This window comes from Zea mays, chromosome 7, assembly GCF_902167145.1.
Source record: "Zea mays cultivar B73 chromosome 7, Zm-B73-REFERENCE-NAM-5.0, whole genome shotgun sequence".
Taxonomy (NCBI): Eukaryota; Viridiplantae; Streptophyta; class Magnoliopsida; order Poales; family Poaceae; genus Zea; species Zea mays.
Genome location: NC_050102.1, coordinates 173,559,374 through 173,585,454, shown reverse-complemented (window position 1 = coordinate 173,585,454; position 26,081 = coordinate 173,559,374). Strand labels below are relative to the sequence as shown.

Sequence of the window (26,081 nt, the reverse complement as noted above, 5' to 3'; positions counted from 1 at the left end):
CACTATCTCAAAGAATCGAATGCGTGAAGTTGGAGTCTTGGAGTCTTAGAATGTTTCTTGTAAGCTTGGGTAGCTCCTCCATGCGCCTAGGTGTCCCTTTTATAGCCCCAAGGCAGCTAGGAGCCGTTGAAGATCAACAAGGAAGGCTATCCTTGCCTTCTATCAAGTGGCGCACCGGACAGATCGGTGCGCCACCGGACAGTCATTGTAGACGGTCCGATGCAGATCTCCTTTCTTTTCTAGCGCAGATGATCGTTGCATCTCCGGGGCAGTTGGCGCACCGGACACTGTCCGGTGCACACCGGATAGTCCGGTGCCCCCTGCCGACCGTTGACGCGGGCCACGCGTCGCCCGTGGATTGCGTGGCCGACCGTTGCGCTGGCGACCGTTGGCTCACCGGACAATCCGGTGCACCACCGGACAGTCCGGTGAATTATAGCCGTACGCCGCCGATTTTTCCCGAGAGTGGCCTATTCACCGGAGGCTAGCCTGGCACACCGGACACTGTCCGGTGCACCACCGGACAGTCTGGTGTGCCAAGCCGAGCTGGACTTCGGCTGCACCCATCCAAGTCTTTTGCATGAATCATAGAACTACATTTTTTTGTTTTGCATGAATCATAGAACTACATTTTTCCTTCGTTGAGTTTCAGTTAAAGTATTGCGTGTTGTAATAATCACATTTTTGACATGTGACTTTAGACTGATGAGTGTCCATATTTAAGTTGCAGATAAACTCGGTTGATGTTATGGTTGTGAACTTATTGTCTTCACTGATGGTTATGAAGTTACAATTAGAACTTATTCCGTTGAGATCAGTATCCTTTTTTCCTTATTGCGCATACATATGACAACACACAGAAACTATTTTTATTCAATTATGGATGAAACCATAGATAGTTACATCCAAGACACTCACATACAAGTAGTAGTCTTGACAATTACTAGAGGCTTACAAAGACTTGAAGCAACTAATGTGACATAACTTGACTAAAGTTATGTAGCTTGATCCCACATGACAACTGGACAAACTTTGAGGTATACCTTTTACATATAAAGCTCACACCAACAATCATGTTTTAATTTACCCATTGTAAGCTGGATTTAGATCGTAGCTTGATCCGTTTCCACAAATATAAATAAATATGTTTTAAAAGAAAATAGTACAATATGGAATAATTTCCACAAATATTGCACGAAAAATAGTTTTCAATATTTTCTGCATTTTCATGATTAATCTTGAACTTTTTCTATAATTTTATAGATAAAAGAGAGAAAAACATATAGGTTTAGGCCTACAAATTTCGATCCATATAAGCCCATTCTAGGAGGTTTTTAGGGTTTCCTAACCCTCGTTTTTTTCTGTCTCTCTTCTTTCTCTATTCGATGGAAAACTTCCAGGGTGACGGCACTTGCACCGTGGTGACTACTTGCGGCAGCGGTGTCCGCGCGCCCGCGTCAACCAGCCTTCTTTATCAGTTTTAAACTACATGAAAAATCAAGCAACATCATCTAGGTTGTACATACCCTTATGCTTTGTGTACATGCTCTAATGCCGCCGACCGGAGGAGGAAAACCGTATAATGTAAATAGATAATACTCAAAAAATAAAAGTTACAAGTGCATGCTGACAGTTGTGATGCGAACCATCCAAAATTACGCGGCCATACACTTTCCATTCGGTTCGGTAAGCATGAATCGCATGAGCAAGACGATGAATGAACAAGCACAAGCGTAGAAATGACGAGAAGAAACAGGATAAGCAATTACGACGCATATAGAGTAACATATCCATCCAATAATGGAAAGACACCAATAATTCATCAACACCGGCATCTACATCTTCCTATAAAGCTTGGATCCAGTAGCGTCTGTGGCCTTTTCACACGTTCTAGGTGTGTCTGCGTGACAATGGCGATGAGCAAGGGAGGATCATTCTCAGCTGGGCGATCGATTGAGCATCATGCCTGCACACAATCTCACGAAGCTGCCAAGATTAATTACTTCTAGTTAAAAACGGCTGGAGTTTGAAGCCCTCTCCGCAATCGGCGGATTTCTGCCTTATGTGGTGCCGCGTGGAAGAAAAAAAAACACCGATGCACAGCCGTGACCCAGCAGTCCGTGTACGGCACACTGCTTGACGAGATGGCTAGCTAGCGCTACTGCGCTAGCAGAGAGAAAGATCGAGGCACCGCACTGCTTCACATCACTGCACTGCACGCTCCGTCCGCGCTTCGCGCTGGAAGCTGTGTGTGGGGCCCTCAGCAGCGTGCCGTCAGACGAGCTCCGTCCGCGCTTCGCGCTGGCAGCTGTGTGTGGGACCCTCAGTAGCGTCACGCCGTCAGACGAGGACGCGCTCGGCTCCGTCTGCTCGTCCGCTGCGCGCTTCTCCGATCCGCACCGCGCTTCTCTCGTGTCCGCCGCGCGCTTCCCAAGATCCGCGGCGTCCTTCTCTCACGCCCGCGGCCTCCCGTGCGCTGCGGTCAGCGTCCCGTCGTCCATGGAGGGGAATCGCTGCGTCCGCTCGTCACCACCGCGACCCACGGCTCGACGCGGTTCTCCAGGCGCAGCAGTCTCTCCATCCCGGTGCGGGTGAGGGACGCCACGACGCGGATGTCGAAGATGTCCGGGCCGGCCGCCGACGCGTTCCCGTTCGCGGACCTGGGGGCCTCCGCCTGGGCGTCCTTGCTACGGCTCGGGCAGCTCGGGCCGGGCCGAGCGCGTCGGTGGCGGCCAGCGCGTCGTTGTTCCTCCGGTCAGTACCCCTCTCCTCGGTTCTCCCCGTTGCGGTCCGGTGCGCTGCCCATACCGCCATGTGATGGCTGTTCACCGGATTCCAAAATCCGATAAATCCGCGCCTTGCCGTGCCTCTGAGTGTTCTCCCTCTCCGTAACAGCATCAACTCATTGTGTCCTGTCCTTCCACCGCAGCGCCTATGCCGCTGATTTCTCCCAATCCCTTATATGAGGCCCTCTGCTGTGTTCTCTTCCTTTCCCCCTGACTGCAGGCGCTCCTTCTCGTAGTAATAAAATAGGCATTATATTGCAAGCGACGACGACCAAACAACAGTACACCACGTCACCAGGGAGGACACTACTGTCGCCACTTTTATTTTACTAGTAGTCTTCCAGAGACCGCCTAGGCGCGCGCCCACCCATGCGCCGCTTCGACTGCGACCCTACCCTAGAGCTAGCCAGCAAACATACGAACAGCAGCTAACCCGCCGTCCTTGTGGAGGACTGCGAAGTAAAGCTGCGGGTTCGCAAGGAACGCCGCGCGGGATATAGCCCTGTTTGTTTCGGCTTCTGGCAGCTTCTGGCCACCAAAAACTGTTGCGGACTGCCAAACGCTCAGCTTCTCAGGCAGCTTCTATAAAATTCGTTGAGTCAAAAACCATCCAAAATCAACATAAACACATAATTGGTTGAGTCGTTATAATAGTAGGAATCCGTCACTTTCTAGATCCTGAGCCCTATGAACAATTTTATCTTCCTCTACACATAATCGTAATAATACTTAGATTCTCGCTACAGCCAGATTTTCAGAAAAGCTGGTCAAAAAAAGCTAAACCAAACATACCCATAACCTGCCCGGCGACGCCGGGTGCAACCATTGTCACCAAGGGACAAACAGATGACACAGCTGGATCCACCACGAAGGACACTATGGCCGCCGCCACCGCCACCGCCAGTAGTGAGAACACTGCTCCCATGATCTTGAAGGAGAGTGATGAATCAAACAAGTCGTCAAGCGCGCTCACTGATGGTTATGAAGTTACAATTAGAACTTATTGTCTTCACTGATGGTTATGAAGTTACAATTAGAACTTATTGTCTTCACTGATGGTTATGAAGTTAAAATTAGAACTTATTCCTTTTATATTATGGTTGAGATCAGTATCCTTGTTTTCCTTATTGCGCATACATATGACAGCACACAGAAACTATTTTTATTCAATTATGGATGAAACCATAGATAGTTACATCCAAGACACTCACATACAAGTAGTAGTCTGACAATTACTAGAGGCTTACAACGACTTGAAGCAACTAATGTGATATAACTCGACTAAAGTTATGTAGCTTGATCCCACATATGACAACTGGACAAACTTTGAAGTATACCTTTTACATATAGAGTTCACATCAACAATCAAGTTTTAATTTACCCATTGTAAGCTGGATTTAGATTGTAGCTTGATCCATTTCCATAAATATGCATAAATATGTATTAAAAGAAAATAGTACAATATATAAATGCATAAATATGGAATAATTTCGATCCCAAATATTGCACGAAAAATATTTTTCATTATTTTCTGCATTTTCATGATTAATCTTGAACTTTTTTCTATAATTTTATAGATAAAAGAGAGAAATATATATAGGTTTAGGCCTACAAATTTCGGCCCAAATAAGCCCATTCTAGGAGGCTTTTAGAGTTTCCTAACCCTCGTTTTTTTTCTTGTCTCTCTTCTCTCTATTCGATGGAAAACGTACAGGGTGACGGCTAGGGGTGGATATCGAGCTGGCTCGACTCGGCTCGACTCGACTCGAGTTGGCTCGTTAAGATAACGAGCTGGCTCGGCTCGACTCGATATGTTAACGAGCTAAAGATCCAGCTCGGCTCGACTCGTTTGCTAACTCGAGTTGGCTCGTTTAGCTCGCGAGCTAGCTCGATAATACCATGTCTAGTGTCTACGAACGGATATAAAAACATGTAGCAAAAGAAAAGAAGATCTATTTAGAAAAAGGAATAGAGTTTGCAATTTAAGATTCCACACTCAACAAAGAACAAGATTAACTATAGTAGAGTACAATATTAACTGTTTTGGATCGGAGATTATTGTGATTTGACTAATTACTCCAACTCGTTTGGCTCGCGAGTCAGCTCGAGCTAGCTCGTTAATGTAACGAGTTAAAATACAAGCTCAACTCGTTACAAATTATAAACGAGTCGAGTCGAGTCGAGCCACTATCGAGTCGAGTCGAGCGAGTTAACGAGCTACGAGTTTTTCGTCCAACCCTAGTGACGGCACTTGCACCCTGGTAACTGCTTGCAGCGGCGGCGTCCCGCGCGCCCGCGCCAACCAGCCTTCTTTCTCAGTTTTTAACTACATGAAAAATCAAGCAAGAGCATCTAGATTGTACATACCCTTAGGACTTGTTCGTTTCCGTCGGATTGCACCCGGAATCGTTCCAGGTAATCAAAGTTTATATAAATTAGAGAAGAAATCCGGTCAGGAATCGTTCCGACCCACCAATCCGACAGAAACGAACAAGCCCTTATGCTTTGTGTACATGCTAAGGCCGCTGACCGGAGGAGGAAAACGTATAATGTAAATATATAATACTCAAAAAATAAAAGTTACAAGTGCATGCTGACAGCTGTGATGCGAACGATCCAAAATTACGCGGCCATACACTTTCCATTCGGTTCGGTAAGCATGAATCGCATGAGCAAGACGATGAATGAACAAGCACAAGCGTAGAAATGACGAGAAGAAACAGGATAAGCAATTACGACGCATATAGAGTAACATATCCATTCAATGGAAAGACACCAATAATTCATCGACACCGGCATCTACATCTTCCTATAAAGCTTGGATCCAGTAGCGTCTCTGGGCTTTTCACACGTTCTTGGTGTGTCTGTGTGACAATGGCGAGCAAGGGAGGATCATTCTCAGCTGGGCGATCGATTGAGCAACATGCCTGCACGCAATCTCACGAAGCTGCCAAGATTAATAGTAATAAAATAGGCATTATATTGCAAGCGACGACGACAAAACACCAGTACACCACGTCCACGTGCACCAAGGAGGAGAGGACACTACTGTCGCCACTTTTATTTTACTAGTAGTCTTCCAGAGACCGCCCAGGCGCGCGCCCAACCATGCGCCCCTTCGACTGCGACCCTACCCTAGAGCTAGCCAGCAAACATACGAACAGCAGCTAATCCGCCGTCTTTGTGGAGGACTGCAAAGTAAAGCTGCGGGTTCGCAAGGAACGCCGCGCGGGATATAACCTGCCCGGCGACGCCGGGTGCAACCATTGTCACCAAGGGACAAACAGATGACACAGCTGGACCCACCACGAAGGACACTATGGCCGCCGCCACCGCCACCGCCGCCACCGCCAGTAGTGAGAACACTGCTCCCATGATCTTGAAGGAGAGTGATGAATCAAACAAGTCGTCAAGCGCGCTCGCTCTCTGGTATAGGGTTGGTACTATTGATAGACACCGCGTGGAATTTCTGCGACAGAGAAGTCATCTATTTGTAGGTCGGCCAGAGGCGGCTGCTGGCCTTCTATGGGGGTGCGTTGCATGCGTGCGTAATTGCTGCCGTCTCACGTACGGCGAAGTGCGCGTGCTGGGGAAAACGAATCGGCCTGGGAACTCCAAGAGGCGTTGCTCCGCCTCCGACTCTGAGTGCATAGCCAAGTACTGCAGCTACTGCCCGCTCCGCCCGATGCGCCGATCAACACCCATTTCGCAAAGTGTAGCCGGCCCCATCAAATGCAGAAGTCGACTCGTCGATTCGGAGTGAGAACGATCATTTTCCGACAATACTAATCCAAAGGCAGGCTCATGGTGGTACATGTCCAAGTCCAATCTTCTAATGGGTATAGTTAGGTTATTTAAAATAATACCCTGAGTTCTGTCACTTTCTTCATTTTTAATACTAATCCAAGCTGCCACGACGGATTGGTGGGTAGTGGACGAGTAGTATCGGCAAAAAAAAAAATACTACTTTTGCCGGTGAAATTTAATTACTACTCTACATAATTAGCAAATGAAATTAATCACCTCTTATGCACGTATGTGTTTTAATTTCCATCAGTTCACTTTTAGGGCTGATTTGGTGGTCAGTGATCCCGAGAGGATCCATGAGAGGAATCCCCTTGATATTCAAAATTGAATTGTAAGGGGATTTCTCTCCCATGAATCATCTTGGAATCTCTGATCACCAAATCAGCCCTTAAAATGAAAAAGAAATTTATATTATCCGGAAGCTTTGGAAAATATACTCATAATTTCGTATATAAACCAAAAGCATTATTAAACCTTGAGTCAAATGCATGTAACCTTGAGGGGTTACCTAATCCTAGTGTGCCAAAGCATGTAACCTTGAGGGGTCGGTTCCTTAGGAAGGCGCCGTAAGGCAAGGGTAAAACCAACGTTCTACCCGAGGTAAAACCACACGCCCTTGTGAGCCCCAGATTCACCTGGATGTCTTGTATTTACGGCACCGGGCTGCGGGGGCCAATGCACCATCATTTAAGCTATGTCGACCGCTGGCCTTTATAGCATGGCCTCGAGGTGACTCGTAGTTAATGAAATTAATTTAATTACTACTCTACATAATTAGCAGATGAAATTAATTACCTCTTATGCACGTTCTCACTACTACCAAGCAACAATTCAGCTTCTGCATTTCGCTACCGTTCTCTTCAACTTCAATGCGCTCGACTGATCGCGCACATTGCGAAGCTGTCTCTTCGTCGTCGCCTCCCATCGTGATTTGAGACTGGGGAGCAAATGCGCACGGCATGCATCGCAATGCACGCGATGAAGCTGAGCAGCCGCCTGGCCAACCTCGATCCGGCGCTGCAGCCTACTACAAATAGATGTTCAATTAACACAACACGCAGCGACCGCTGTCCAGTGTCCATTCATTCCAAACCCAGCCGATCGCTCTCCTCCAATTAAGCAGCAAGGGCAGAAGCAACACCGGCGTGCCACCCGGACGACGCTGAATCCTGCATGTCAACCTGCCCGGCCATCGTCATTCGTCAACATGAAGGACGACGAGGGCATAGGCGCTATGGGAGCGGCGGTGGCGTTTGCCGCCATGGGCGTCTTCGGCATCTATTTCCTGTGGCCCGTGGTGGGCCCCGCTTCGGCGGGGATGATGATGAAGGCGCCCGGCGCCGCAGGTTGGGTCATCTGCCGCGCGGTGTTCGAGGCCAACCCGCAGTTGTATTTTACCATCCTCCGCACGGCCGGCGCGGCAGCTGCCGCTGCCACGTTCGCTGCCTGTTCGATCGCTAGCTAGCGCTAGCTGTGACTGTGAGCAAGTGATCGTCGTAAATAAAAGATAGCGAGCGACGAGACGAGCAGCATCTGCCAGTATTTCCGCCGTATGCCGATGTTGTCGGTGTTTTTCCATTGAATGGAGATGTTACTCTATGCGTCGTAATTGCCTATCGTGTTTCTCTACTCGTCATTACTGTTCTACGCTTGAGCTTGTTCATTGATCGTCCTGCTCATGCGATTCATGCTCACCTATCAGAATGGAAAGTGTGTATGGCGGCGTAGTTTTGGATGGGTCGCATCACAACCGTCGTCAGCACTTGTAACTCCAGATCTTGAAGTGGTTAGTTGTGCAGCTTCCTGGTCCCGTGCTCTGATCATCCCCCATCCTCACTGTCTGTGTTGGTTAACTCTGAAGCTCAATCTTACTCCCTGATTCCGATCCAGTTCCGATATATCCACAGATCAACACACTAGTGGTGTGATGGTTAACTCTGAAGCTCAATCTACTCCCTGCACCACGATGGCTTGGATCACGGTCGTCGTCCTCGGCGTGGCTAGCTTGAATCGTACGTAGTGGTGGTGTGATGGTGTCTAGTGTATATATACGTACTAAATCTACTCTTTTAGTACTTTGCGTTTCTTGTTTTGACGTTTGTACGTCGCCAATTTTCGACTTACCTGTTGAATTGGAAGCTACGTTCGACAGCCCTGGATCATGTTCGCGGTCGCGACGACGCCCAAGCTAGTGTACTACTGTAATAGGGTTAGGGTATGCCGCCTCTGTAATTCTGTATCCGGCCGCGCATTCCATTTCTTCCATTCCTGACATTATTTCCTTTACACAAGTATGAAGAGTGTGTCCAAATGTTGACTCCCGGACCAGGGTTCCCACGCAGGCGATGCCAGCACAGACTCCATATGATTGGTAGCCCGGTTGGCTATGTGCAGGCTCAGCGGGTGCATTGACTATAGCCGTGCCCGTGATTGGTCTTCTGCGTAGGACGAGATGAGTCTGCTCACGCGCATGCAGCACAGTTAATTTTTTCAGCTTCCGCTTGCATGCGTGGGGATGCTGGGAGGAGGCGTCTCTGCTGTTCCAGGCCAGTGCGAGCCTAGCGCTCGCGGTCACAGGAACCAATCACGCGGACTGAGACGATCATACGGTCTATTGATTACTGATTTACTGTCTCCTGCTAGCAACGTCCTATTTATTCGTGTATCCTATATATCCGTCTTTTATAGTCTTTTTTCAAAGGTTTTTTTAAATTGGTGTATTTAATTTTGGTGGTGTGCTCTTTCTTTTTCAAAAATTTTCTCCTTTCTAACAACATTCTCTTTATCTTGTTCTTTATACGTAAATACCCATATTATAGATATATTTTACTTTAATTTTTATACCTACGATTTATCGTATTCTCAAATAGTATTATTGTACATATTTTAGTTTTACTATGATAAATATTAAATCTATTGTTTTAAATATTAAAATGGATACGTATTTGTCGTACTCTCAAATGGTATTGTATATATTTTAGTTTTGCTATGCTAAATTTTAAATCTATTATTTTAAATATTAAAATGAATAGATGAGAGGAGAAATAAACTTTATATTTAGAATGATCTCTATATTTAGAAGACACTGCTGAAAACAGAAAAAAGGGGAATCATCTCTAAAATTTAGAGTAGAGGACAGGATCTGCCGGAGAGAGTGAAAGAGTGGTGTTGCAACCTTGCAGTGTGCCTACCCCATCGTGTCTGCTCCACCGTCGTCTTCTATTCTGACGTGGATGCACAGAAGCACCCCACATATACCGAGTCCTGTACAGGACCTTGCTGCCGTGCACGGCTATGGCCACCAAAATCGGCTCGTAGTCACAGAAGCATCCACATTTACTAAGTCCCTTTAGAGGATCTTGCTGGAGACCGAAAATAAGGATGCACACGCTAAATTAGCATTCAGGAGCATTTATTGGTGAGGGTAAATAAGAAGCCTTCAGATCTTACTAGGTTGTCATAGATCTGCGTTCTATCAGTTAAACTTGCGTGGGTTTCGAACTGCTGCCTGCTGCTTGAAGAGAGCGTGATCGAGATGATGTCATGTGCGTGTGGTATACCGGTTTGGACAATTCAAAGCAATTTGAAATTGTACCGGTTTATACAATTCAAAGCAATTTGAAATTGTACCGGTTTATCGATGAAAAAACAGTGAAAATTCACTCTAAACCGCCAATTTTTCGCGAAACCAACCGGTTTTCATTGTTTTTTACAGAAAATGATAAACTTTGACATGATTTATTTGTAATTTGCTCAATTCACATTGGAGTAAATATTAATTGATACACACGACATATGTTCACCAAAATAATATACAACATACACACGCAACCACAAACTGTAGTTCTCATACAACAAACAACCAACGAACTTCACAATTCTCAAATACAAGTTCTTTTACAACTCTCCAACGAGGCAACAGCGCATAGATCGACTTATTTCACAATACTCACATGTTCAGTGAGCCATAGTGATAATACTCAGGCATGTTGGAAGGATCGTGATATTATTCCAATCTATCATAGTGATAGTGATAGGTCTATACAAAAGATATGTGATACATTAGCGAGAAAACAAGAACGATAAATAAATACTTATCCACAAGAACGATACAATAGCGAGAAAACAAAAGCTATGGTCCTATTAGATATATATTTGAATATGGCGGTGGACGGATTCATAGTTTCCATACTCATACATGATCGATGGTGGTACTTTGCCTGGTGGTCCTTGTTCCGACTGCCATTGCCATGCATAAGGGTTCTACACTGGGTCTTGTCTAGACGAATAGTTAGAAGTAGTGAAGCTACTTGAGCTACTGATTCCATCTTAGATAGGAAATGAAACCAAAATTGACCACTAAATGCCTAAACTAGACTTGAGCTATGAATTTTATCCTCAAATATAGCATATAACATCTTCACATATAGAATATAACAGTAAACAAGACTAATATACCTAAATTGACCACTAAATGCCTAATCTTAGCATTAAATCCGGTTTCCCAGCAAAAATTGATGGTTTACCGGTCTAAAATAACGGTTTACCGGTAAAAAAAAACAGTTTAATGGTGGTTTTTGTTTTTATGAATTTTTCCAAATTTTTTGAATTTAGAATGAATTTTGAAAAAAACAGTGGGCGGTATTATAAACCACTACTGTTTGGCGCGCGCGTGACCAGATGTGGCGTAAGATTGTGACCAGATGTGGCGTAAGATTTTGGTGTAAGCATGTATAACCTTATACGTGTCATGAACATGTGTACATACAGAGTAGTCTTTTTCTCCCCTTTTTTGTGTTGGTCACATAAGTATGTAAGTATGGAACTAAATCTAAACATATTATAAGTACATAAACACATATGTATGAAACCAAATGTAAGCATATTACATTGTTTTTCTGTAGTTGATATCAGTTGTAGAGTGAATTGAGACTATAATATATATTAAGTAGCATATACAGTGTGTTTGCAAGTGTTGTGTCAACATATATAGATTCACTAATAGTTTATATTTACATGGAAATATTTATGGTTCAAAAGTGATGGTGCTCTCGATAAACGAGCCTTTATGTATCTTTGTTTATTTTCTCTATTATCTTCTTGCACCAGATGTTGTGAATCACTTAGCAAGCAGCTATAATAAAATCGAAAACTGAAAGCAAGCATATTCCAAGATGAAAGGAAGTGCAAAGTTTTTTTTTTCTGTTGCACAAATGGAGCGACATTAGATAGTCGGAGAATAGAATAAAGTGGGGAGAGGGATATGAGTTAGGTCTGACTTTTAAAAGAGGAAACAAAAGTTGTGAAGATATAAAATCAAAACTAGATTCGACGAAGGCGAAATGAATTATTTTTTCCGTTCTACAAGAAGTAGGCAGCAAAGTTTCTATGACCATTGTGGCCCCAAAAAAATGGACCTGCAACAATCTACGAGCACAAAATCTGTTTTCTTGAAATGAAACACAGGCAATAAACACATCTTAGAATGGAACAGAGAAATTAGGGATTAAATCCAAAAGCTAAATATAGGGAACCATAAATAGTAAACTTTGGGGTTTAGTCAATGTGCAAAGTAAAATAGTGAAATCTTCGAATTGAGGGTTTGTTGGCCAAATGAAATGCAAGCAATATACATGTCTTAGAATGGAGCACAGAAACCAAGGAATAGATCGAAAAGCTAAAACCAGAAAACCCTAAACCCTAAACATGGAAAAAGTATAAGAATAGAGACGCTAAATCAATTTGCTAAGGGGTGTTTAAATGCACTAGAACTAATAGTTAGCCGTTAAAATTAGTTGAGACATCCAAACACCCTAGCTAATAGTTCAACTATTAGCTATTTTTAGTAAATTAGTTAATAATTATGTAGTTATTTGTTAGCTAGCTAATTTCATTAATAATTTTTAGCCAGCCAACTATTAGTTCTAGTGCATTCAAACATCCACTAAGTAAAATAGTGGCTTTTTCAAACCTCAATGTATCTAAAAAAGGAAAATAAAGTCTGTTTCGATGCAAACAATTTTCCTAGAAAGGATCATTTTTTCCTAGAAAAGAAACAAACTGTCGAAGCCTAGAAAAAAGAAAAGACAAATTTGGAGAGCACAAACAAGGGAACACAGACCTTTCAGTAGAAGGGTAAAATCCTAAAAAAGGAAAATGAAGTTTGCACATCTTGCAAACCATTTTATCCAAAAAAAACAGTAACCTCTTCACACGCTATAGGGAAAACCTAAACAAATCTAGCAGAGCCAAGGAGGCATATGGAAGATTGAAGGATTCAAGAGAGTGTTTGAATGCACTAGAGATAATAGTTAGTAGCTAAAATTAGTTGTGACATTCAAACACCTTAGCTAATAGTTTAGCTATTAGATATTTTTGGTAAATTATTTAATAATTAGGTAGTTATTTATTAGCTAGCTAATTTCACTAATAACTTTTAGTCAATTAACTATTAGTTTAGTGCATTCAAACACCCACTAAAAAGAAAGAGGGCATTTGATATTTCCAATCTGGAACCAGATACCCACTGAGAAAAAGCCGACGACGAGGGAGAAAGGAAACTGAATCTCACCAAATAAACGTAGCGGAGGTAGATGCTAGTACTAGATGAAGCTGAGCAAACGAGAAAGCCGACTCTGATGAAACTAAAGCAATGTAGAGAGGAGGAAAGCGAATGAAGATGAAACATCTGGGAGAGAAAGTGAGATGAGGCAGAAGGAGAAGTGTCCCGAAGAGCGGCAGAATTCTCTGACACTCTTCTGGATAGAGTAGACGGTTGCTTTTTATTTTCTTTTTTAACCTTTCAATACTACTGTTGCGTCGACGCATAGGAAGCGTCGATTAAAAATCGAACGGTTCGCATTTTGCTGATGACGTGAATAGTCTCGCTGCTTCCGTTTCGGCTTTAATAATAAAAAGAAATGCTTGGGAGGGAGACGAATCGTGCTGCATGGGAACTCGAAGAGGCTCCGCCACGCGTGCACTGCATGCTGCGTCAATGCATTTTCCCAAAGGCAAACGGCGGCAATTTCCCAAAGCATTCAGTCATTCAGAGCGCATTGATTGCATGGGAACTCGAAGAGTCAGTAGGGAAGAAGACCACTTATGTAGTTGTACAGGTTCTAGCCAAAGTTTTTTTGTTTTCATATCTTCAGTATTTAATCTTTCTTCTACCCTTTTGGCTAGTTAATCACCATCCTGCAGGTTTTACAGCAATAAACAGTTCGATAGTTTATTTTATGAAACCTAATTCAACATTTTGGGGTTGATTCGATTTGCTCTCAATTCATGTAGATTAGATGAGATTGGATAAATTTAATAAATCACAAACAAGTTAAAACATTTTGTCATTTTTTTCAGTCTCATCAAACCCATAGAATATGAGAATGGCCTTGCCTGGACCTCACTGGGAGAATACTTTATGACATGCTCTTTCGTCGGGTTTGCATGGAGCTACATATTGTTTCGGATAGTATATATTCCAGCTTGGTTGATGATTTTTGGGGAAATTGGTTGCCAACAAAAATTGGACAAACTTTTTTAGTCAAATCAGGAGGCCGTTTATGATATACGGATGAATATTGCTGCTAAAGATAAACAATTGAAGATACGATTGAAAAAAAAATTGCTAGTTGGAGAGGTATTGATGCTTTCTTGGAGCGGTTGTGTCGATTAATTAAGCTTTATGTAACATAATGAGGATAGTTTGTGACAATAATTACTTAGAAATAAATACTTTAAAGATAAAACACGCCTGGCTAGGAGGGGAGACAAACTCAGAGAGAAAATCATCTATAAATAACTAAATATATTATTCAAATGACACCTCTGGATATTACTATTCGAGAAAATTACGGGGATTCCAGAGAGAATTAGGATTCCCAAACTAGCACTTAAAATGTGGAGTTATGAATAGAGTGAGGGTTGTACAGGATGAAGACACGATAGATCAAGATGTTGGCATGACTTCAATCACAAGAAAATAATGATAATTCAGGATAAACATGAAACCCACGTACTTTTACGGTGGATGAATTGATAAAAATTCAGACTGTTTGAGCTTCTTTTGTAATCTGCTATTCCCGGCGCTTTCGGTGTGGATGTTTATCTGGACTTTAACTTGCTTTATTTCTTAAAAGAGTTCCATTATTCATCAAACTGATCATGCACGCATACATAGGTTTTTGACAGATAATCCAAACTCGAGAGTCGAGACTCAACACCAACGAAAGGAAAGTACTAATAACCACTTGGTCAACATACAACCTGAAACGTCCGGCCCGCCGCTCGTTCACGAACAGCATGTACCACTACTGCATGCGCAGCTACGCCAAAGCGGCGACCGCCGCCGCAACGCCCCCGGTGCGCAAGAGCTTGAAGTACAGCTCCTTCTTCGCGAGAAACGCCGCGCGGGAGACGAGCACACCGCCGGATCCAGGCGCCTTCATCATGGCCACGGCCGGGGCCGCCACGGGCCACAAGAAGTAGGCGCCCACGGCGCTGACAGCGATGACGGCCGCGGCTCCAGCGACGGGGTGCCTGGAGGCCATGTCTTTCGCCTGTTCCTTGAGGCGACCGAACTTCGTGCCGAGGGACTCACGGACTTCGGCTTCAGTGGTGGCGGTGGCCATTTTTGTTCTTGGGTTGAGATTTGGGATGAGGTAAACCCTAAGAGGTGGGCGAGGTGTTTATATAGACACGCTACCTGCATTTTGTTACTGTAGTCATTAACTACTGATTATGCACCTGCCGGCCTGCGTCACGCCGGTATTTACACCTAGTCATTAACTCTCTCCAGTCATTTCCCTTTTAGCCAGGTAAATAATATAGCTAATTTAAAGTCAATTGAAAGATGGTCTCCGGCTTGGTTCGCTTATATGGATAAAGATTTTAAAAATCACTCTACATTAATATGATCAAGCTAGAAATATATAGCTTGATCGTATTAATGCCCAATGATTTTCTAAACATTTATCCACATAAGCAAATCAATATATAGACCATGTTGTATCCATTATACAATGTCACTTTTGTTATTTAATATTTAGTTGGCATTTTCTACATCTCAGAATCCTCTAATTAGTTAGCCAAGGATGTCTCATACCACCGTCATGGATGCACTATTTTTCTGGGTTACCTCTCAAAGAACTGGTCCTTACGGGAGAAACAACCCGAGTCTTCTTGATGTCATAAATCCATAATCAAAATCTCAGAAGCATCGTATCATAAGTATATCACATCATGTTCATTAATTAATTTTAGGACTAGCATAAAAACTAATCATCACAACCCAACCCTAAAAGGTAAACAAGGACAAGATAAATAGGAAAGTGTTGGCACCTTTTTCGGGCGCCAAACACTACACAAGAATAGTGGTGGTGCTCTCTGTATAGGGGCGGACGGTCCGCGGCCAGGGGCCGGACGGTCCGCGACCTGGCGCAGGGCTAGGGTTTCCTGCCTGACGACCGGACGGTCCAAGCCCTGGGGCCGGACGGTCCGTGCGTGCGCAGAGGCGGCGGAAGTTGCCGGCGGCGCCTAGATCTCGCTTCTGGGAGGGACCCCGTCAGGGAGGATAAATCCTAGGAGTTGTCTAGGCTCGTCAGGCCGACCTAGACTCCGCTAATCGACGTAGAGTCGAAGAGAAGCGGAGAATTTGGGATTGAGAGGCTAAACTAGAACTAGGCTAGAACTACTCCTAATTGTACAAGAAATAAATGCGAGATAAAAGTATTTGTCGGCGTTTCGACCACGGGGGGTTGAAAGGGAAATGTGCCCTTGGGCCATTTCTAAGTATTTTGGTGATTTAGTGTCCAACACAAGTGCCTAAGTGTAAAATGGTGGACAAAGTACAAATCAATGATAAAGGTATGTTTCTCATACTTAGTACATTGTTTTAAAGACTAATGTATTGTGTCTAAGTGCTGGAAACAGGAAAAATCGAATTGGAAATGAGATGGCTTTGTTGAGTCAAAGTCTGCTCAGTCTAGGAGCACCGGACTGTCCGGTGGTGCACCGGACAGTGTCCGGTGCGCCAGGCTGGCTCGAGCGAACTGGCCGCTCTCGGGAATTCACCGGCGACGTATGGCTATATTTCACCGGACTGTCCGGTGTGCACCGGACTGTCCGGTGAGCCAACGGTCGGCCGGGCCAACGGTCGGCCGCGCGATCTGCGTGGGACACGTGGCCGAGCCAACGGCTAGAAGGAGGCACCGGACTGTCCTTGATCCTCATCTTGTAAACAATATTCGTGAGAATCCTAGGTACACCAAGATTACGCCCGAGGAGATACTTGGAAAGTTCATGAGCGGGCGAATGATGATCAAGGAAGCAAGATACGTGGACGACGCATTGAATGGTCCAATCAATGAGCCTCAACCTCTTGCTCTCAAGGCAACAAGAAGCAAGGAGACGCTACCTAGCAAGGTGGCACAAATTGAGGCGGCCGGACTTAATAATGAAGAGATGGCTCTCATCATCAAGAGATTCAAGACGGCGCTAAAAGGTCGCAAGGGGCAGCCAAGCAAGACCAAGACAAAGGGGAAGCGCTCATGCTTCAAATGTGGTAAGCTTGGTCATTTTATTGCTAACTGTCCCGACAATGATAGTGATCAGTATCAAGGGAACAAGAGGGAGAAGAAGAAGAACTATAAGAAGGCAAAGGGCGAGGCGCATCTAGGCAAGGAGTGGGATTCGGATTGCTCCTCTTCCGACTCCGACAATGAAGGACTCGCCGCCACCGCCTTCAACAAGTCATCCCTCTTCCCCAACGAGCGTCACACATGCCTTATGGCAAGGGAGAAGAAGGTATGTACTCGAAACTCTACTTATGCTTCTTCAAGTGAGGACGAATCTAGTGATGAGGATGAAATAGATTATTCATGTTTATTTAAGGGCCTAGATAGAACCAAGGTAGATAAAATTAATGAATTGATTGATGCCTTGAATGATAAGAATAGGCTTTTAGAAAAGCAAGAGGATTTGTTGTATGAAGAACATGACAAATTTGTAGAAGCACAAAAATCTCATGCTCTAGAAGTTAAAAGAAATGAAATGCTTTCTTGTGAATTATCTTCTTGCCATGAGACAATCTCTAACTTAAGGAGCATTAATGATGATTTGAATGCTAAGTTAGAAATAGCTAGTAAATCAACATCTTGTGTAGAAATTGTTGCAACTTGTAATAGGTGTAAAGATTTTGACATTGATGCTTGTAGTGAACACCTAGTTTCAATTTCCAAACTTAAGGATGAATTGGCTAGTCTTAATGCTCAACTTAAGACTAACAAGAGCGAATTTGATAAGCTAAAATTTGCGAGGGATGCCTACACGATTGGTAGACACCCCTCAATTAAGGATGGACTTGGCTTCAAGAGGGAAGCCAAGAACTTAACAAGCCATAAGGTTCCCATCCCCGCCAAGGAGAAAGGGAAGGCTCCTATGGCAAGTAGTACTAAAAAGAACCATGCTTTTATGTATCATAATAGGAGACATGCTAGAAGTGACTATAGAAGTTATGATTCACATGTTTATGATTCACATGCTATGTTTGCTTCTAGTTCTTCTTATATGCATGATAAAGATATGTCTAGGAGATATGTTCATCATGTGCCTAGAAAGAATAGTGTTCATGTTTCTAGGAAAGTTATGGATGGTCCTTCTACAATATATCGTGCTTTAAATACTTCCTTTGCTATTTGTAAAAAGGATAGGAAGATAGTTGCTAGAAAATTAGGGGCAAAATGCAAGAGTGATAAAACTTGTATTTGGGTCCCTAAGACAGTTGTGACTAACCTTATAGGACCCAACAAGAGTTGGGTACCTAAGTCCCAAGCCTAAATTTGCTTTGCAGGTTTATGCATCCGGGGGTTCAAGCTGGATTATCGACAGAGGATGCACAAACCATATGATGGGGGAAAAGAAGATGTTCACCTCCTACGTCAAAAACAAGGATTCCCAAGATTCAATCATATTTGGTGATGGGAACCAAGGCAAGGTGAAAGGCTTAGGCAAGATTGCAATTTCAAATGAGCACTCTATCTCTAATGTATTTTTAGTTGAGTCCCTGGGATATAATTTGCTATCTGTTAGTCAATTATGTAATATGGGATATAATTGTCTATTTACAAATGTAGATGTGTCTGTCTTTAGAAGAAGTGATGGTTCATTAGCTTTTAAGGGTGTACTAGACGACAAACTTTACTTAGTTGATTTTGCAAAAGAAGAGGCCGGTCTAGATGCATGCTTAATAGCTAAGACCAGCATGGGCTGGCTGTGGCATCGCCGCTTAGCACATGTAGGGATGAAGAACCTTCACAAGCTTCTAAAGGGAGAACACGTGATAGGTTTGACTAACGTGCAATTCGAAAAAGATAGACCTTGTGCAGCTTGTCAGGCAGGTAAACAAGTGGGAGGAGCGCATCACAGCAAGAATGTGATGACCACATCAAGACCCCTGGAGCTGCTACATATGGACCTCTTCGGACCCGTCGCCTATCTAAGCATAGGAGGAAGTAAGTATGGTCTAGTTATCGTTGATGACTTTTCCCGCTTCACTTGGGTGTTCTTTTTGCAGGATAAGTCAGAAACCCAAGGGACCCTCAAGCGCTTCCTAAGGAGAGCTCAAAATGAGTTTGAGCTCAAGGTAAAGAAGATAAGGAGCGACAACGGGTCCGAGTTCAAGAACCTTCAAGTGGAGGAATTCCTTGAGAAGGAAGGTATCAAGCACGAGTTCTCCGCTCCCTACACACCACAACAAAATGGTGTGGTAGAGAGGAAGAACATGACGCTCATCGATATGGCAAGGACGATGCTCAGAGAGTTCAAGACCCCCGAGTGTTTTTGGTCGAAAGCCGTGAACACGGCTTGCCACGCCATCAACAGGGTATACCTTCATCGTCTCCTCAAGAAGACGTCATATGAGCTTCTAACCGGTAACAAACCCAATGTATCTTACTTTCGTGTATTTGGGAGCAAATGCTACATTCTAGTGAAGAAGGGTAGAAATTCTAAGTTTGCCCCCAAAGCTGTAGAAGGGTTTTTGTTAGGTTATGATTCAAGTACAAAGGCGTATAGAGTCTTCAACAAATCATCGGGTTTGGTTGAAGTCTCTAGCGACGTTGTATTTGATGAGACTAATGGCTCTCCAAGAGAGCAAGTTGTTGATCTTGATGATGTAGATGAAGAAGATATTCCGACGGCCGCAATACGCACCATGGCGATTGGAGATGTGCGACTACAGGAACAAGATAAGCAAGATCAACCTTCTTCCTCAACTATGGTGCATTCCCCAACTCAAGACGATGAACAGGTTCATCAACAGGAGGCGTATGATCAAGGGGGAGCACAAGATGATCATGTGATGGAGGAAGAAGCGCAACCGGCACCTCCAACCCAAGTTCGAGCGATGATTCAAAGGGATCATCCCGTCGACCAAATTCTGGGTGATATTAGCAAGGGAGTAACTACTCGATCTCGATTAGTTAATTTTTGTGAGCATTACTCCTTTGTCTCTTCTATTGAGCCTTTTAGGGTAGAAGAGGCCTTGCTAGATCCGGACTGGGTGTTGGCCATGCAAGAGGAGCTCAACAACTTCAAGAGAAATGAAGTTTGGACGTTGGTGCCTCGTCCTAAGCAAAATGTTGTGGGAACCAAGTGGGTGTTCCGCAACAAACAAGACGAGCACGGAGTGGTGACAAGGAACAAGGCTCGACTTGTGCAAAAGGTTATGCCCAAGTCGCAGGTTTGGACTTTGAGGAGACTTTTGCTCCTGTGGCTAGGCTAGAGTCCATTCGTATTTTGCTAGCATATGCCGCTCACCATTCTTTCAGGTTGTTCCAAATGGATGTGAAGAGCGCTTTCCTCAATGGGCCAATCAAGGAGGAGGTGTACGTGGAGCAACCCCCTGGCTTCGAGGATGAACGGTACCCTGACCACGTGTGTAAGCTCTCTAAGGCGCTCTATGGACTTAAGCAAGCCCCAAGAGCATGGTATGAATGCCTTAGAGATTTCTTAATTGCTAATGCTTTCAAGGTTGGGAAAGCCGATCCAACTCTTTTCACTAAGACTTGTGACGGTGGTCTTTTTGTGTGCCAAATTTATGTCGATGACATAATATTTGGTTCTACTAATAAAAAGTCTTGTGAAGAGTTTAGCAGGCTGATGACACAAAAATTCGAGATGTCAATGATGGGTGAGTTGAACTACTTCCTTGGGTTCCAAGTGAAGCAACTCAAGGACGACACCTTCATCTCTCAAACGAAGTACACGCAAGACTTGCTGAAGCGGTTTGGGATGAAGGATGCCAAGCCCGCAAAGACTCCGATGGGGACCGACGGACACACTGACCTCAACAAAGGAGGTAAGTCCGTTGATCAAAAGGCATACCGGTCAATGATAGGGTCTTTACTTTATTTATGTGCTAGTAGACCGGATATTATGCTGAGCGTATGCATGTGTGCCAGATTTCAATCCAATCCTAAGGAGTGTCACTTAGTGGCAGTGAAGCGAATACTTAGATATTTAGTCGCTACGCCTTGCTTCGGGATCTGGTATCCTAAGGGGTCTAACTTTGACTTAATTGGATACTCAGATTTCGACTATGCTGGATGTAAGGTCGATAGAAAGAGTACATGAGGGACGTGCCAATTCTTAGGAAGGTCCCTAGTGTCGTGGAACTATAAGAAACAAACTTTCGTTGCCCTATCCACCGCTGAGGCCGAGTACGTTGCCGCAGGACAGTGTTGCGCGCAACTACTTTGGATGAGGCAAACCCTCAGGGACTTTGGCTACAATCTGAGCAAAATCCCACTCCTATGTGATAATGAGAGTGCTATCCGCATGGCGGAAAATCCTGTTGAGCACAGCCGCACAAAGCACATAGACATCCGGCATCACTTTTTGAGAGACCACCAGCAAAAGGGAGATATCGAAGTGTTTCATGTTAGCACCGAGAACCAGCTAGCCGATATCTTTACCAAGCCTCTAGATGAGAAGACCTTTTGCAGGCTGCGTAGTGAGTTAAATGTCTTAGATTCACGGAACGTGGATTGAATTGTAGCATACATGTGTTTATGCCTTTGATCATGTTCCTTATGCATTTTGTTGCTTAATAATGGTGCTCAAGTTGTACAAACACTCCCTGGACCTCACAAGTCCGTTGCAAAGTGATGCACATGTTTAGGGGGAGATGTGTTACAACTTGACCCTTTGAGACTGACCATGTGCTTGAGTTTGCTTGATTTAGTCTCAAAGGAGGATTGAAAGGGAAAAGGTGGACTTGGACCATGCAAGACTTCCACAACACTCCGATGAAAGGGTAACTTATTCCAAGTTCATCTTTATGACCTTATTGCCTTTTGCACTCTTATTTGAAGATTTTGGTGAGGCAATGGGGTTTAAGGGCCAAGATTAATCCCGTTTTGGTGCTTGATGCCAAAGGGGGAGAAAATAAAGGGCCAAAGCGATAAATGGATCAGCTACCACTTGAGAGATTTTGAAAATAATAGGATAAAGCTTTTGGTTTGTCAGAACTCTTTTATTGTCTCTCTTGTCAAAAGTTGGCTTCTTGTGGGGAGAAATGTTGATTATGGGAAAAAGGGGAGTTTTTGAAATCTTGAATCAATTTCTCTTGGAATGACTCTCTTTATGTCTTAACATGTGTATTTGACTTAGAGATAGAAATTTGAGTTTGATTTGCAAAAACAAACCAAGTGGTGGCAAAGAGTGATCCATATATGTCAAATTTGAATCAAAACAATTTGAGTTCTTATTTGAATTGATTTTGTATTTGTTCTACTTGCTTTATATTGTGTTGGCATAAATCACCAAAAAGGGGGAGATTGAAAGGGAAATGTGCCCTTGGGCCATTTCTAAGTATTTCGGTGATTTAGTGTCCAACACAAGTGCCTAAGTGTAAAATGGTGGACAAAGTACAAATCAATGATAAAGGTATGTTTCTTAGACTTAGTACATTGTTTTAAAGACTAATGTATTGTGTCTAAGTGCTGGAAACAGGAAAAATCGAATTGGAAATGAGATGGCTTTGTTGAGTCAAAGTCTGCTCAGTCTGGGAGCACCGGACTGTCCGGTGGTGCACCGGACAGTGTCCGGTGCGCCAGGCTGGCTCGAGCGAACTGGCCGCTCTCGGGAATTCACCGACGACGTACGACTATAATTCACCGGACTGTCCGGTGTGCACCGGACTGTCCGGTGAGCCAACGGTCGGTCGGGCCAACGGTCGGCCGCGCGATCTGCGCGGGACACGTGGCCGAGCCAATGGCTAGAAGGAGGCACCGGACTGTCCGATGTGCACCGGACATGTCCGGTGCGCCAACGGCTCTTTGGCTGCCAACGGTCGACTTCGCTGTAGAAGGAAAGAAATCGGGCACCGGACAGTGTCCGGTGTGCACCGGACTGTCCGGTGCGCCAGACGACAGAAGGCAAGAATTGCCTTCCCAGATTGCTCTCAACGGCTCCTAGCTGCCTTGGGGCTATAAAAGGGACCCCTAGGCGCATGGAGGAGAACACCAAGCATCCCTTGAGCACTATTGATCACTCACACATCATTCTTGCGCACTTGTTCGACATTCTAGTGATTTGAGCTCCGTTCTAGTGTGCTAGCCATTTGAGCTTAAGTCTGGGTTCTGTGTGTGCGTATTTGCTGTGATCTTTGTGTCTTGTGTGAGTTGCTAATCCCTCCCTTGCTCCGTGCTTCTTTGTGAACTTCAAGTGTAAGGGCGAGAGACTCTAAGTTGTGGAGATTCCTTGCAAACGGGATTAAGAAAAGCAAAGCAAAACACCGTGGTATTCAAGTGGGTCTTTGGACCGCTTGAGAGGGGTTGATTGCAACCCTCGTCTGTTGGGACGCCACAACGTGGAGTAGGCAAGCGTTGGTCTTGGCCGAACCACGGGATAAACCATTGTGTCATCTCTGTGATTGATCTCTTTGTGGTTACTGTGTTTTGTTGAGACTCCTCTCCAGCCACTTGGTGATTATTGTGCTAACACTTAACCAAGTTTTATGGCTTAAGTTTTAAGTTTTACAGGATCACCTATTCACCCCCCTCTAGGTGCTCTCAGGGGTCCCTGGACCGATGAGTAAATTGTCGTCGCGTGCCCCAGCCCAGATGGGTCGGCGCGAGACGGAGCACGAAGGGGGGAAGAGACAGCCAAAAAAGGGGAAACCAGTGGCCTTCGTGTTGCCCTGCGCCCAGGTCGGGTGCGCTTGCAGTAGGGGGGTTACAAGCGTCCGCGAGGGAGAGAGAGAGGGACCGTCCGCCAGCCCGTTCTCCCGCACGACCAACCTTCTCGTACGAGAGCCCTGGACCTTCCTTTTATAGGCGTAAGGAGAGGGCCCAGGTGTACAATGGGGGGTGTAGCAGTGTGCTAACGTGTCTAGCAGAGAGGAGCTAGAGCCCTAAGTACATGTCGTAGTGGCAGCCGGAGAGGTTTTGGCGCCCTGTTCACGTGATGTCGTGGCCGTCGGAGGAGTGCTTGAGCCTTGTGGAAGGATAGCTATTGGAGCTGTCGGATCCTTGCTGACGTCTCCTTGCTTCCGTAAGGGGCTGAGAGCCGTAGTCGTCATGGAGCATGAGGGGTGCCATCATTACTTGTTTACCGGGGCTAGCCAGATGGGACGTCGGTCTTGTTCCCCGTAGCCTGAGCTAGCTAGGAGTAGGGTAATGATGGTGCCCCCTGTGATGTGCCAGGTCCGAGCCCGAGGTCGGGCGAGGCGGAGGCTCCTCTAAGGTCGAGGTCGAGTCTGGGCCCGAGGGTCGAGCGAGGCGGAGTCCGTCTTTCGAGGTTGAGGCTGTGTCCGAGCCCTGGGTCGGGCGAGGCGGAGTCCGTCTTCCGAGGTCGAGGCTGAGTTCGAGCCCTGGGTCGGGCGAGGCGGAGCTTCCCATGGTGCCCGAGGCTGGACTTGGCTGCTGTCAGCCTCACTCTGTCGAGTGGCACAATAGTCGGAGCGGGGCAGGTAGCGCTGTTTTCCTGTCAGGTCGGTCAGTGGATCGACGAAGTGACTGCGGTCACTTCGGCTCCGTCGACTGAGGAGCGTGCGTCAGGATAAGGTGTCAGTCGATCCTTGCATTAAATGCTCCTACGATACGGTCGGTTGGCGTGGCGATCTGGCCAAGGTTGCTTCTCTGCGAAGACTGGGCCTCGGGCGAGCCGAAGGTGTGTCCGTTGCTGGAGGGGGCCCTCGGGCGAGACGTGAATCCTCCAGGGTCGGCTGCCTTTGCCCGAGGCTGGGCTCGGGTGAGGCGAGATCGTGTCCCTTGAGTGGACTGAGCCTTGACCTTAATCACGCCCATCAGGCCTTTGCAGCTTTGTGCTGATGGGGGTTACCAGTTGAGATTTAGGAGCCTTGGGGGTACTCCTAATTATGGTCCCCGACAGTAGCCCCCGAGCCTCGAAGGGAGTGTTAGTACTCGCTTGGAGGCTTTTGTCGCACTTTTTTGCAAGGGGACCTGCCTTTCTCGGTTGCATTTCGTTTCGGTGGGTGCGCGCGAGCGCACCCGCCAGGTGTAGCCCCCGAGGCCTCGGAGGAGTGGTTTAACTCCTTCGAGGTCTTAGCGTGTTTCGTGATGCTTCGGCCGGTCTGGTTGTTCCCTCATGCGAACTGGCCGTAGCCCGGGTGCATAGTCAGCTTCCAAGTTCTCGGGTTGGTATGTTGACGCTGTCAACGGTTTGGCCGGAGCCGGGTTTGCGAGAGCAGCCCCCGAGCCTCCGCATAGAGCGAGAGGACGGTCAAGGACAAACTAGGATTTTTTTCATACGCCCCTGCGTCGCCTTTCCGCAAGGGGAGGGGGGAAGCGCCATGTTGCCCTTGGAGGGCGCCGAACATGGTGTCTCCAGTGAGTTGCTAACGGGTGATCCGAGTGGACGCCCGTGCCCCGTTCGATAAGGTTCGGCTAGTGGCCCAGAGGCGCGCTCCAAAAGTACCTGCAGGTGATTTGCCGGACCCGGTCCCGTTTGATAGGGCCCGAGGGCTCGATGCCTCCCTCTGATGGGATTCCGTTACAGAATCGCTGCTGCTGGTCTCGGAAATGTCCTAGGGTACCTCGGGAGCGTAGCCCGAGCCTCGGCCATGTATCGGACGTACCCAGAGTCATCCCTCGCTCTGCGTGCTCTGAGGCAGCTGTCGAACCCTTCGGGGGCCAGCCTACGAACCCCTGATCAGTAGTGGGCGCGGAGCCCGAGTGGCTTGAGGCGGCTGTCGAACCCATCCGAGGGGCCAGCCTTCGAACCTCTGACCAGTGGTGGGCGCGGAGCCCGAGTGCTCTGAGGCGGCTGTCGAACCCTTACGAGGGGCCAGCCTTCGAACCTTTGATCAGTAGGAGGGCTCGGGGACCGAGTGCTCTGAGGCGGCTGTCGAACCCTTCCGAGGGGCCAGCCTTCGAACCTCTGATCAGTAGGAGGGCTCGGGGCCCGCTTCCTTCGCGGAGAAGGATCCCTTTCGGAGTATCCCCTTTCCCGGTCCCTGTAGCAAGA

The 26,081-nt window shown here is 45.8% G+C and overlaps 3 protein-coding genes across 3 annotated transcripts; 1 reads left to right on the top strand and 2 right to left on the bottom strand.

Annotated features, from left to right (window-relative positions):
- Nucleotides 1-5,539: 5,539 nt before the first annotated feature.
- LOC100857072 (EA1-like protein 1) lies at nt 5,540-6,248 on the bottom strand. Its single transcript, NM_001397532.1, has one exon. It carries the CDS (start codon nt 6,159-6,161, stop codon nt 5,928-5,930), a length of 234 nt encoding a protein of 77 aa, NP_001384461.1. The 5' UTR covers nt 6,162-6,248; the 3' UTR covers nt 5,540-5,927.
- Nucleotides 6,249-7,668: 1,420 nt separating this feature from the next.
- On the top strand, nt 7,669-8,416 carry LOC111589752 (protein EGG APPARATUS-1-like). Its single transcript, NM_001397179.1, has one exon. The coding sequence runs from the start codon at nt 7,767-7,769 to the stop codon at nt 8,052-8,054; it is 288 nt and encodes a 95-aa protein (NP_001384108.1). The 5' UTR covers nt 7,669-7,766; the 3' UTR covers nt 8,055-8,416.
- Nucleotides 8,417-14,689: 6,273 nt separating this feature from the next.
- Nucleotides 14,690-15,255, bottom strand: LOC100286251 (EAL2). Its single transcript, NM_001159138.2, has one exon. The coding sequence runs from the start codon at nt 15,221-15,223 to the stop codon at nt 14,918-14,920; it is 306 nt and encodes a 101-aa protein (NP_001152610.1). The 5' UTR covers nt 15,224-15,255; the 3' UTR covers nt 14,690-14,917.
- Nucleotides 15,256-26,081: the final 10,826 nt, after the last annotated feature.

Excerpts from the sequence above, each read along its gene's own strand:
- LOC100857072 (NM_001397532.1), bottom strand. The coding sequence starts at position 6,161 with ATGGGAGCAGTGTTCTCACTACTGGCGGTGGCGGCGGTGGCGGTGGCG.
- LOC111589752 (NM_001397179.1), top strand. The coding sequence starts at position 7,767 with ATGTCAACCTGCCCGGCCATCGTCATTCGTCAACATGAAGGACGACGA.
- LOC100286251 (NM_001159138.2), bottom strand. The coding sequence starts at position 15,223 with ATGGCCACCGCCACCACTGAAGCCGAAGTCCGTGAGTCCCTCGGCACG.